The sequence below is a fragment of the Leptonychotes weddellii genome, chromosome 2, assembly GCF_054177405.1.
Source record: "Leptonychotes weddellii isolate Sample4059 chromosome 2, ASM5417740v2, whole genome shotgun sequence".
Taxonomy (NCBI): domain Eukaryota; kingdom Metazoa; phylum Chordata; class Mammalia; order Carnivora; family Phocidae; genus Leptonychotes; species Leptonychotes weddellii.
This window is the reverse complement of record NC_138370.1, coordinates 22,220,548-22,234,736: the sequence shown is the minus strand read 5'-3', so window position 1 is coordinate 22,234,736 and position 14,189 is coordinate 22,220,548. Positions and strand designations below refer to the sequence as shown.

The following is a 14,189-nucleotide window of genomic DNA, read 5'->3' as shown; positions in this document are numbered from 1 at the left end:
GAGGGTAGATGGGCAGGTGGAGGCATAGAAAGGGGTTAGAAACCGGTGAAAAGGATCCGTTTCTCCAACATGTGTGTTTGGAGGAGAGGCCTTTATAGAAAAGTCTTGTTACCCTTGAGGTTGGGGATTTCATAACTGTCTGTTCCCTAAAGGTTTTGTCCAGCCTCTGGATCCATGTGTCTCAGTGGTGTGCACGCTAAGGGTATTAGCAAATCCATCGCAGTCCCAAGAACCTCACGGCTGCCAGCATAGACAGAATAGGGAGTCTTCTGGAAACAGTGCTCGGATCTCTCGTGAAAGCAGGGAATCAAGTCCTATCAGAGCAGTAACCCAGGGACTTGGCTCCTTCATGGTGTCGTAGGGAGGTTCAGTGGGAAGCTACTGAACTTGGCCTTGAGGCTCCAGGTGTCTCCCATCAGAGTTCCAAACTGACTTTGTGTCGCCACTTTGGTGGTGGTTGTACAACTCTTAAATTTAGCAAACCTACTAAAGATCCCTGAATTGCACACTTAAAATGGGTAAACTTTATGGCATGTAAAGGATATCCCAATAAAGCTGTTCCATGATAATATATGGAAATGTGCTCACTGCCCCAAATTTCAAAGAACACAAATACTTAAGAGTAAAAATGGAAAGCTTCTCCTCCATATCCCTGCCCTACATCCCACTTCTTTAACTTTCGGTAACCAAAATGAGCAGTTCGGTGTCATTACTTTGAGACTTGTATTTATGCGTTGTATAAATGTATGTGTTTGACAGGATAATACTGTTAGGCAGAACTTTTTCTCTTGTTCCTTGTTACTCCTGCCCTGCCCTCAATTTGATCAGCTGGACATTTACTCTTGTCGCCCCAGGTAAAGGATGGCACTGGGCCAGAACACAGAAATTAAGAAATCACATTCTTGTCTTCTGAGTTGCAAAGGCGTAAAGCAATAGATGAGAGAGTACGTGTCTTTGCTCAGTCAGACCCTCCTGCCCTAGGGGATGCTGGTGTAGACGTGTTAATCCACACAGAGCCTGCTTTTTCACCTAACTAACAGCACACTCTGGAGATGTCCTCTGTATATACTGTTCTCCTTCACCCTTTTTGTTTGTTTGTTTAAGAGGGGGTGGAGTGGGGGAGGGGCAGAGGGAGAGAAAGAATCTCAAGCGGACTCCTCGCTGAGCACAGAGCCTGATCTCAAGACCCTGAGATCATGACCTGAGCTGCAATCAAGAGTCAGACGCTTAACCGACTGAGCCACCCAGGCGCCCCCTCCTTCACCCTTTTTAATGGCTGCATAATATTTTTTAATACAGTATCGACAAATTATTTTTAAATAATATCACTTATTTCTTCTTTAGCTCAAGAATGGTATGGGAGAGTGTTTTTAAACTTCCAAGAGGCTAGGTTTTTGTTTTTTAACTGTTCTATGTGATGGTTATAGTTTTATTGCACTGTGGTCAGAGAATGTGATATGTCTGATGGAAATGTATGTGGTGTTTATATTTGTGTAATTTCTCCCCCCACACACTGCTTTTTTACCCAAATACTTTGTCATAAACCTTCCTGGGTGAATCTGATAGGTAAGTTGCATTAATTTACTATTTTAACTTGTGTTTCTTTTCTTATGAGATAGAACACTTTTATGTATTCAAGAACCATTTGTATTTTTTTCTATGAGCCGTGTGTTCATAACTGATTGTATCTTACAGATTTTCAGGAACTCTGTTCTGTATGGAAGAGATTAGCCCCTTGTCCGAAGTATGAATTGCAAACATTTCCCGTTTGTCTTTTGTCTTTGCTTATAATAGTGTTTTTTTTTTTTTTCAAACAAATACCTATTTTGAGTCCCTGCTTTCAGCTCTCTTGGGTATATACTATCCTGCCTGACTTTATTTTTTTTTAATTAATTTTTTTTATTCTTCCTTAAAGACTATTTAGACAGAGAACAAAGCCTCTCGCCCTGTGGCCGGGTCCCCACCACCTAGAAGGACCATCACTTGTATTTTACTGTAATACACTGGGGGGGGGGGGTGCCTGGGTGGCTCAGTCGGTTAAGCATCTGCCTTCGGCTCAGGTCATGATCTCAGGGTCCTGGGATCGAGTCCCACATCGGGCTCTCTGCTCTGCGGAGAGCCTGTTTCTCCCTCTCGCCCTGCTCTTCTTTCTCTCTCTCTCTGTCAAATAAATAAATAAAATCTTAAAAAAAAAAAAAGTAATACACTGGTAAGCCCGTGGGAGAAGAGCTCCTCTGGCTCACTGTTCCCTTTTCCTCATAATCCTCCTGGGTCTCAACTTTGGAGCACCAGTCTATAAAATCCAGCTCCGAGTCCAAAGTGGAGGAAACAAAGAATTTTCTGCTTTTCCCCTTGGTTCTCCCCAGTTGCAAACTAATTGAAAATACCAGGATTCTTTAATATATGTTTACACTAATCACCTCCTTGAAGTCAGAGGAATTAGGTCAAAATTAACTGTTTTTATTTAATATTTATTTCTTCTTGTGTGTCTCTAGGTTTCCGATCTCTTTTTTTTGAAAATTTAAATTATTTTATTATAAAAATTTATATAAACCATAAACACAACAGCTAAAAATAAAACCTAAACAGAATTAAACCAGTACACAGAACATCTCAAACAAAAAAGTAGTAACAAGAACCTGATCAGCTTCTTTGAAATTCTTCATCTTTTAGATATCTGATGACTTCCTAGACTTAAAACAGTGATTTCCATTACACTTAGGCTGTGAAATATTAAATATTATTTCTAAAAGACAAATAAGATTCTGAAACTCAAGGATTAACAGATATTTGCCAAGTGATAACCAAAACCTGTGTGAATTTAACAAAATTATAAATCCAAAGTACAAAATCTACCTGAAATCATCTAGCCAAATACCAGATTACTTAAATGAGACTCAGCTTCTGAGATGGTATAAAGAGAAAATTAAAAACTTACTTAACATACAAAGTTGCGTACACAAAGGGGTTTTTGTCAATATACGTTTAAAAACAAACCAAACCAGCCACCATTCCTGAAAACTCTTCTTACACTGTGCTGGAATTTGAAAAGACTTCTAATAACCTCAAGGTTACATAGAAAAATAAGTTTTTTCTTGTTGAAATTACAAATAATTTTTCTTTTGAACCTATTGCACTTGTTCTCTATAGAGAACAGTTCTCCAACATTAATGCTTTTTCCCCCCTCATTACAAAAGGAAAGAATTCTATCTGGGGGACAGTACTGAACCGTAAAGAATCCATTCTTTTTAAAAGAGAAAGTCTATCTGTCCATCTACTATCTATCATCTATCTATCTATCTATCTATCTATCTATCTATCTATCTATCTATCTATCATCTATCATCTATCCTTTGCCAGAACACATTTCTATCCTCATCTCTCTTTAAAAATAGACTAAATTTCTAACAGTTTTAGATTTATAGCAAAACTGGAAGGTACAGAGATTTGCCATATACACCCTGTCCCCACACGTGTGGCCTCCCCCATTGTCAGCATCCCCCACCAGAGTGGCACATTTGTTAGCGGGTGAAGCTGCATTGACACAAACCTAACCACCCGAAGTCCATAGTTTACATCGGGTTCACTCTTGGGTGCTGTTCATTCCATGGGTTTGGACAACTGTATAATGACATGTGTCCACCATCACAATATCCTAGAGTATTTTCATCGCTCTAAAAATCTAATGTGCTCCACCTATCTATCCCTCTCTTCCCACCTAGCCCCTGGCATTCGCGATCTTTCCACTGTCTCCATAGTTTTGCCTTTCCCAGAATGTCATATAGTTGGAATCACACAGTGTGTAGTCTTTTCAGATTGGTATCTTTCACTTAGTAATCGGCATTCAAGTTTCCTCCATGTCTTTTCATGGCTTGGTCGCACATGTCTTTTTAGAGCTGAATCATATCCCATTGTCTGGATGTGTCGCAGCTTACCTGTTTACCTGCTGACGGACATCTTGGTTGCTTTTGAGTTTGTGCAGTTACGAGTAAAGCTGCTAGAAACATCTGTGTGCAGGTTTTTGTGTGGACACAGTTTTCAACTCCTTTGGGTAAATACCAAGGAGTACAATTGCTGGATTGTACGGTTATGAGCACGTAAGTAACTTGCCAAACTGTCTTTGAAAGCGGCTGTCCTGTTTTGCACTCCCCCCCCAGCAATGAAGGAGAGTTCCTATTGCTCCGCATCCGCACCAGCATTTGGGATTTTGGCCATTCTAACAGGTGTGTAACGCTTTCTCATTGTTATTTTAGTTTGCATTCACCTTATCACCACAGATGTTCTGTGAACATCTTTTCATATGCTTGCTTGTTTCTCTTCTCCGGTGAGGTGTCTGTTCAGACCTTTGGCCTATGTTTTACTCGGCTTGCTCGATTTCTTAATACTGGGCTTTTTGTTTGTTGTTGTTGTTTTTTTTTTTTTAAAGATTTTATTTATTTGACAGAGAGAGACACCGCGAGAGAGGGAACACAAGCAGGGGGAGTGGGAGAGGGAGAAGCAGGCTCCCCGCTGAGTACGGAGCCCAATGTGGGGCTCGATCCCAGGACCCCAGGACCATGATCTGAGCCAAAGGCAGACTCTTAATGACTGAGCCACCCAGGTGCCCCTTAATACTGGGTTTTTAAGAACTCTGTATATTTTGGATAGCAGTACTTTATCAGATGTGTCTTTTCTCCCAGACTGTGGCTTGTCTTCTCATCTTTCCAGTGTCTTTCACAGAAATTTTTTGATTTTAATGAAGTTTAGCCTATCAGTTTTCTTTCTTTTGTGGATCATGCCTTTGGTGTTGAATTTTAAAAAGTCACTGTGAAAGACTCTGCCAAAAACTGTTAGAATAAATGAATTCAGTAAAGTCACAGGATACAAAATTAGAATACAGAAAGCGGCTGCATTTCTATACCCGAATAAAGAACTATCAGATATTTAAAAGACAATCTATAATTTCTGTTTTCTAACACCGGCAATAACCACAGGGAAAACCCGAGTCTAACGGCATTTAGAATCTGATCTTCCCACGAGACATTGACGATATAAAACCATGTAGAAGAGTCACTGCTCTGGGGTTTTCATGCCCGTTTAAACATGGAAACTTGAAAACTTCAGATGCAGTCAGGTTTGGTGCCTAGCAATAGGTGCCAGAGTCTATATTGGAAAGAATTCTGGGACATAAGTTATTTAAATTGTTTCACCTCTTTGAGTCTGTTTCTTTATCTGTAAAATGGGGATTAAAATTCCTACTTTGTGGGATGTTGGGATTATTAATGACAATGAGTACCTGGTTCATCATCATGTTTCAGGAATTCTCCACCTCTAGGGCCCGCAGTTCTTGATCCCGCTGCTTCGAAGAATGAAGAGGTAGACCAGATGAAGAGTGGTGGGCAGCAAAGCAAAGTTTATTGAGCAAGAGTATAAAGCTCCCAGAGAGGGAGGGTGCCCGAGAGGGTTGCCACCAGAGTTTCTAAGTTTAGGGGTTTTTATGAGCTCTTTTGCGGAACTTTCTTAAGCAATCAGGGTGTGCTGAGTCGTGTCAAACTGGGCTTTGGTCACATATCTGTCTACCTATTAGGTTAATGTCCACGTGTGGATGGTCTTTTCTGCTGATATTGGGGGGCTTATGTCTTAACCACTCCTTGCCTGGGATAGTGACAAATACTTTGTGGTTCATTGCCTTATTTTAGGACATTTTGCAGAAGTCTTTCTGCAAAGGCTGCAAAGCAGAATGCTAGTGCAGTCCTAAGCTGCAAAACTGGATGTTAGTGCTGTTTTATTTTAGCTGTCCTGACTCCCATCTTTTCTTGTTGGGGACAAGGCCTGACTACCTAAATGTCCACCTCACTCCTAACAGTAAGGACTCAGTGATAGGTATTGTTATTTGTAGGGTTATTAGCATGCTTTCAAGTACTTAATTCTGTCTCCTTGTGACTCTGACACTCCCTCTGGCAAAGAAGTTATGGATGAAATTCTAGCTCCCGATTTGCTACCTAATGAGTCACTAGGCCCAGAGAAAGGAGAATGGAAGAAAAGGAAACAACGTTCTTCGTGCTAGGAGCCAGGCGCTGTGCATGAGGGAGGTCTTGTGCTGGGAACGGAGGAGGCACGGAGTCCGTGCAGGGCCTCCGAGCTGCCCTGGGAGCCAGCCACGCCCCTTCATGTCAGAGCGATTTCTATTTTTTAACAAATTTTTATTTATGTAGAGCTATTTCTGGAAGGAGCCCGTGCTTCTCCTGCTGTACTTGGCTAACTGCCCTGCGAGCCGAGAGGTGCAGATAGGGCACTGCAGGCACAGATCTCAGTAGGAAGAGGAGAGGACAGTCGGTGTTTGGATTCTGACAGTTGTAGGTCAGTCGTGTTAAGGTTGCTCGGGCTGAAATGAACAGGGAAATGAAGACACTTCAGAGCTGACTGCTATCCAGACACAGTATACTTTAAAAATGTTTTTATTGACTATTAAACAGTTACAAGGACTGTTAGACATTTAGCCAAAGCACAATTACAGGTTAAATATAATCATAAAGATGTCTTAAATAGAAACCCACCACGCAGGCAGGTGAAGTTCCTTGACGCCCTCTTTTGGAAAGCAGAGGGCGAGGGAAAAAAGGTCTTCCATTCCACGTGAAAGACAGTGACGACTAGAAGGATTTACATGCTGTGAGCCATTTCCCATGACCAAATTGATAGGGTTGCCAGATTTAGTAAAACAAAATAAAACGAAGCAAAAAGCCAGGATGCTCAGTTAAATTTGAATTTCAGATAAATAACAAATAACTTTTTTTCTTACCGTTAATATATGCCAAAAAATGCATGAAACATACTTAAGCTAACAAATTATTTATCCAAAATTCAAATGTAACTGGGTGTCTTGTATTTTATCTGGCAATCCTACAAACAGACAAATGCAAAAAAGCAAAGGGAGGGGATTGGAACCCCCTGCCACTGGTGGGTCAAGACTAAAAATAAAAACAACATCGATAATGAACCAAAGAGTCACTACGATGGTTACTCACACAGACCAACATCACAATGGGAAAATACAATTACCACTCCAAATGCTGTTGCCAGGAAACATTCTAGATTTCCTCAAAGCTGGTTTTGTAAATGTTTTTCAGAAACCTTGTTGATAAAAGTACCTTTTCAGTTTGTAGCTATCAAAGACAAATACAACTACCACAAAGACCAATGAGCTTGAAACAATGGAAGCAGAAGCAGGTATTATATGCACATGAAGAGTTTAAATATTTTGTGTAATGAATACAATGGTTATAGGGTCAAGGTCATCTTCTAGGTCGAGGCTCTTAGCCTCAAAGATTTTGGTTCCGTTTTTACTGTTGTGTTTTCTGGCTTCTCATCCTGAACCTTGGGGAGGGGCATGGGAGTGTGTGTGAGACACCCCACTACCAGAGTTTAACTGCATTTCTTTGCAAACACTCTGAATCAACAAAGGGTTTTCAGGGCTGCCTGCAGAAATGTGGAGACAGGTAAAAAGTAGCAAAACAATCTGTATCATGGAGCGTTAGAAATCTGTTTGAAAAGATGAGTGGGTGGGTGTGAAAAGCGTAGAGCAGAATAGAAAACACGAATGAAGGAAGAGTCCAAACGCAATCATCCGGGCGGTGTGAATGTTATTTCAAAGGAGGCAGGGCCCTCTGGCAGATGTATAAAATTGGTTACATCACGAGCAGGTTTGGTCTTAGAGGGTATAAAATCTGGAGCTTCCTACTGCCCTTCACTCAGAGCCACGGTTTGTAATTTAAAATGATTAAAAAACAGGTTGGGCGACACTGAGATCCCACGTGGTATCTTCATGAGATGCTGCTGTGTCCCCCCCCCGCCCCCACAACACTGACTAGGTTTGGAAATCTTGCTAGCATTTCTTTAAACCAGAATATCTGGTAGCTGAGGAATTTCAGACAGAGAAATTGGATGAGATTGATTAGATCCGCTCCTTGGTATGTAAGGGAGCATTACTTATGAAACAAAACCCTCATCAAATCAGCTTCACGGGTGTGACCTACGTGGAGACGCACCCGACTCACTGACACCTTTCAAACACTAAGAAATGGAATTACAACTTTTTATTTATTAGGCTATAAAAGGTTAAAAAGTTTCTGCCATAGTTAAGGCTTTCTTAAGAAGAAATATTTAATTGTCTATTAATTTCAGAATGCACAAGGTATCTGAAGACGCCTTACTTTTTAGGGTGGTTTTTTGAAAAAGCATTTCCTAGTCATATGCTAGAAGTGTCCAACCAAAGCTCAAATATTATCTTCACAATTAACTTTCTTTATATTTTTCTGTCACTGATTTGACATCGGACAAGTTTCAGTTTAGTCTTTTCAATGAAATTTCTGACACATGAAACCCTATCTTAATGTCAGTTTTGAGTGTTCCCTGAATGACTAAAGTCTATAGCTCTATGGAAGATAACTGCCCAACAAAAATCACAGCAAGAAGGCTGCTTATCACATGTTACCGTACAAGTGGGTTCTGGCCACAATGGAGGCAAGGTGCTTGGAAACACACCCCATTTCTGTTTGCAAGGCTGTTTGTGGGAACCCGAAGAGCGCATGCGTTTAGAAAGGGGCGCAGTGAGTGATGGCCAATACCCCTTGTGTAGCTGGTGGATGTACTGAAATAAAGAAAAACTGAGGCGACTTACTGCATTTTACTGCTCTTCGAGCGCACACCAAAGTGTTATTTTTTGTATAAAGACTATAATAACAGAGTATTAGTCTATATTACTTTATTTGCCCTCTTCAGGCATTTCTCTGTATATATCAATGCACTTTGCTATTTTGAGAGCAAAGGGAAATTAGTCTAGCTGCTGACATCAAGGTCAAGGATCACAAGGACGCTGTCAGGAAAACATCCTAATGTTATTTATTCTATTTATGTTACTGGAAAGCTAGAAATTCCAAATTCCAAGAAAGAAAAGGTAAATAAGAATCCTAGTTGTACTGCTGTCATTTTTGCATAGAAGTAAAACTCTGGTTTCCATGCTGTCATTTGTTAGCAAATTGGCAGAATCTTCAGAGCAGAGTACATGAGGCCTAATCCGGTTCTGGTTGTGATATGGAAACAGAGGTACAGCCTCCTTCTGCAAGACTCAAGATGAAGAAAGGAGGAAAATGACTGGGGTCAAAGGTAACCATTGGAGCTAATTATAATTCCAGACTAGCAACCTGGGGAAAAGGGAAGGAGGCCAAGTACATGGAGAAAGCATCCAGCCCAGAGCACTGAACTTACGCTTAATTTATGACTCAAGAACCCAGGTGGCAATACCCAGTACACGGGAACCATCAGGTCTCGAGGATTTGATTTTAGAACTGCAAGAAAGCTGGTGGAGGTGTCCAGGTTCTCTCTCCATTTGGTTTGGGAAACACACGGGCCATTTCAGGGGAGGCCCTACTGGAACTCCTCAACCTGCTAGTGCTCCTATATAGTGCATATACAAGAAACTAAATGGATTTGGGCCTAAGTTAATGCCATGCTTTTATATTCCAAAGGGTTTTTCACACTGTTATAGATGGAAGTTCCAAATGTAATCAACTTTTGCTAACTTGCGGGCACTCATGATGACCTTTGGTTTTCAAGTTTTGAAAAAATGTATTTGGCTCCTGTGAAATATCAATTAACCCATTCTCTTTAGCAGATGAATAATATATACACATTCTTTCAATAACTACTATACACTCGAATCATTACAAGACAAGAAGCACTGCAAATGTCTTCCTTACACAGTACCTTTACTCGGCACCCAGAACATCAGACACGTAACATTGGCAGTTTAAATACTGAACCACAGTTTAACTTCTCAAGTGTAAGGCTGAAGTTTAAAACATCCATTAATCTAGTTAGTATGATGGAAACAACATATAACCACAGTCGAATAGTGGCTTATCTGCTATAAAGCTTTGATATCTATCCCATAGTCACCCTTTTACTGAACTAAAAATCACAGCTGTGTTTACTGTTTTAAACTATAGCTAAAAGTGGGGAGGCGAGTAATATACACCTTCACAGCTACTGAAAACTATACAGATGCCATTCCTTCAACCCATTGTTACACACAGCAAAAAAAGAAGGGAAGGAGAAAAAAAAAAGCCCTCTTAACAAATATGAAACTCCGAAGCTTCGTATGGAATTCTAGTGCTATTAAACAAGTAGCCAAGACACAAACACCCAGCTTGGGTCACTAAAACTTCAATAGAAGCAACAACTGAGGCTAATTCTTGATTTCATGTTGAGGACCCATGCAAGATTCTGCTATAAAACTCAAACTAGCTCCCGATGCCTAGTTCTAGCGTTGGACTCAAGCCAAAAAGAAAGTTAAATGTCTATTTTAAGAGCCTATTCCAGAATTTTTGCATGTCACCATTTTGTTTTCCTTTAGGAGATTAAATGAGGTCATGGCTTCGTCAGCCTGCATTAAAACACAAATTAGTTTTCGGAACTTTTAAGTTGAAAGGGCAAGTTTGCATCACACTGTTTTTCCTTTTTTTTTTTTTTTTAACCGCATTTATGTCACTTTTGCTTCAAAGCTGAGCAGGTGCACAGCATGTCAAAGCAAACAAATTAATGCAGTCAATGTGCTGCTCAGTTAAGGTGCAAAGGGCAAGTGTGAGAGGTGTAACGGATCATCTTTGACAAGCATCAGTGTGCACTGGGCAAATGATTAAAACACGCAAAACAAAGTAGGAATTTCCTGAAGAAACAGTATTTCTCCACCTTCCTTTACAAAAATAACTGAAAGAGCTTTGGTTTCAGTTTTTGTTCTCCTTGTCTGTTAAGAAGTTTGAAGAAATGGTTCGAAAATGTAGTGCCGGGACCTACAGAAACTATTTGAAACACCTCACTCCAAATAAACCCCAAATCTGGAGTAAACACAAAAGTTCTTGCATATCTACTTACTAAAGAGGATTTGAATCCTAGCTTTCTAAACTGGAGAAACAATAAAGATTATTGTGATTCTAATGAAGTACAATAATTCCGCCGAATTTGGCAATAAGGCAGCTAATGTTGGGGGGCGACTACCCGGTGGTTGGGCTGAAGTGAAGAGAAGTACTTTCTGAGCAGGCCCTGACATCCTTTCCTGCTGTGGTCTCAGGGAACCACACGCTCCCTGCTCGTCTCAGCGCTGCTCCCCCGCCAGGCCTCCCCGCCCCCGCCCGTGTTGTGGTGTTTCCTGAGCACCGGAAACATCACTCCAACCTTTCCCTGGCCGTGCTCTCCTGGGGTCTCCGGCACCGTCCTGAATTGAATGCCCCCGGGGCAGGCTGCGATCCGGAGGAGCAAGGGGCCCTCAGCGGCTCGGACTTCTCTGAACTTGGGAGCTCCTCAGTCAGGTTGACCTTTGTGCCTTTCCCTGCCAAGACTGGCCAATTCATAAAAGGAAACTAAAGCGTGATGTTTTTCCTTCCCGTCCCAATTTACAATGGTAAGAAGTATGGATACAAAAGAAATCCAAGTGGAAAAAAAAGGGAAACTAAGTCTTGCTCAGCCAGAAGCTTGGGTTGAATTGCTAATGATTTTAGTCTGTGTGACTTTGTGCAAAATATCCTTGAGAAGGTTCCGGCTCATTTTCAAAGTAAACAAACAAATGAAAAGAAAAAAAAAAAAAGACAATGATGCATGTTTAGAAAAAATTAAAAATGAGCCTATCATATGTGTACATTTGTTACATACACGTGCCATATAGAACAAAGCAAATGTAGTGTGTGAAGTATGAAATTTGGGAAAGTATTGGTTGTGGTTTTTTCTTTTTCTTTTTTTTCCATTTCCAAGCCTAGATCAAAGCAATCTTGTTTTAGAAATGGACAGTTGCAACGCAAATGAGCCTGAGATATGGTGAAAGGCCGCCCCTGTAAACATTTCCTCAAAGAGAACAGTAGCAGTTGAGTATGTATCAGTTACGCATACTCTATTCATCACTATAGCAATGCTTTATAAAAGACAGACAGCTTCTTTCTAGGCTGTCAGAAATTTACGGAATATTGATTTTGTTGGAAACGATCCACTGTAATCCAGTCCCAAGTTGAAATCCGATGTGGCCTTTCCCAGTGGGCGTTCACTAGGTCTTCTGCTCGGCGGCTGTGGCGCTTTGTGCTGGAGCTTCCGGCTTCATGATCTGGTACGTGATGAGATACTCCGGGTATGCCTGCAGAGGGCCGGAAGAAAAACACATCACTCCTTTGGCAGGTACAGTATTCAGTGGAAGTCTCAGAGGCTGTTGATCCTCATCGATATTCTACACACACCCAAGAGCCTGCGAAGGCCAGCCAATTAATAGGTGCCTAAACAACACACACACGCAAGATACACCTGTATCTTGCAGAGAAACATGTCTAGACCCCATAATCTAGAGAACTGTTGTAATGCTACTTCCACTCTGAGCACTCTAAAGTACTGCGTTCATCCTTCATGCACATGCTGTTAAAGGCAGGAGAAAATCTCTCTCTTTTCCACCTCACCTGACACAGTGCTGTCACATAGCATATATTTAAATAGAAGTCTGTTTAGTGAGGAGTAATTTGGCTGAACCGATTTTAAATTAATTACTCCCAAATATGACTCACTGAGCTAGAAGGAGGAAGGGTGAGGCTTGTTGAGTCACCAGTTAACTTAGAGGGAACAGTTTGGAGATCATTTTTAAAAGGTGACTAATAAAAGGCAACTTTCACAGGTAACATAATGGTTCAGATTGAGACTCTCCACCCCATTTGTTCTCTTTCTCTTTAGCCTCTTTTTCTTGCAGTATGTAAAATGAAAGGCTCTGTGTTTGGAATGGAAAGAATGTTTCTTAGAGGAAGTCACTACCAAGACAACTGGGTGGGGGGCAAAAAAAAAAAAAAACAACAAAAACCCTTAAAACCATGTACACTGTAGAAGAATTCTTCAACCCTAAATATAACATAATGATACAACTAGATGCAGTATTTCAGAGTGGTCTGTGGCTGGAAACTTGTATGCTTTGGTGAGGTAAGTGTTTTGGGGCCCAAAAATACTTTGCTGAATGCTGACTTACAAATTACTTGCATATAGATATGGAGTAAGATAATAAAAAGTAATAAAGGATAAAAAAACTAGACTTTAAAAAGATACATGAACATCTATGTTCATTGCAGCATTATTTACAGTAGCCAAGACAGAAGCAACCTAAGTGTCCATCGATAGATGAATGGATAAAGAAGATGTGATGTATATATATATATATATATATATACACAATGGAATATTACTCAGCCATTAAAAAAAGATCTTGCCATTTGTGACAATGTGGATGGCCTCAGAGGGTATCTGCTAAGTGAAGTGAGTCAGACAGAGAAAGACAAATACCATGATTTCACTTATATATGGAATCCACAAAATAAAATAAATACAACAAAATACTAGTAAACCGAATCCAACAATACATTTAAAAAGTCATTCATCACCATCAAGTGGGAATTACTCCTGGGTTGCAAGGGTGGTTCAATATTTGTAAACCAATCAACATGATACATCACATCAGTAAGAGAAAGGATAAAAACCATATGATCATTTCAATAGATGCGGAAAAATCATTTGACAAAGTACAACATCCATTCATGATAAAAACTCTCAACAAAGTAGGTTTAGAGGGAATATACCTCAACACAGGTTTGGCATAGTAAGAATCCAGTATGTGTAAGTTATTACTATTAACATTATTATTATGATCCATTAAAGATAAGTCCCTCCTAAGGGGTGTCTCAGCAAGAATAAAAAGTACAAAAAGTGTAATTATACATTATAATTTTATGTTGATATAATACTTTAATATAATACCTATCATTCATATTCCAATGTTCTCAGTCGATTTAATAATGTTTCTCTTCCAATACCAGGTCCAACTGGGGGGCAGGACCTTAAGTTAGTTGTCCTGTCTCTTGGGTTTCATTTAATCTGGAAAGTTTTTAAAGCCTTTCTCTGTCTTATTATATTGACATTTCTGGAGAATCCAGTCTTCCCACATTTTTTTTTTTTTTAAAGATTTTATTTATTTATTTGAGAGAGAGGATGAGAGGAGAGAGAGAGCACATGAGAGGGGGGAGGGTCAGAGGGAGAAGCAGACTCCCTGCCGAGCAGGGAGCCCGATGCGGGACTCGATCCCGGGACTCCAGGATCATGACCTGAGCCGAAGGCAGTCGCTTAACCAACTGAGCCACCCAGGC

General features: G+C 40.4%; 1 protein-coding gene across 2 annotated transcripts in view; it reads right to left on the bottom strand.

Moving 5' to 3' along the window:
* Positions 1–6,421: 6,421 nt before the first annotated feature.
* The window catches only part of TNKS (tankyrase), a 191,133-nt gene continuing 183,365 nt past the window's right edge, over positions 6,422–14,189 (bottom strand). For both annotated transcript variants that reach the window (XM_081808494.1, XM_006740557.3), the window contains one exon: positions 6,422–12,154. In XM_081808494.1, the coding sequence (XP_081664620.1) occupies positions 12,068–12,154 (87 nt within the window). In that variant the 3' untranslated portion in view covers positions 6,422–12,067. The remainder of the gene's footprint in view (positions 12,155–14,189) is intronic.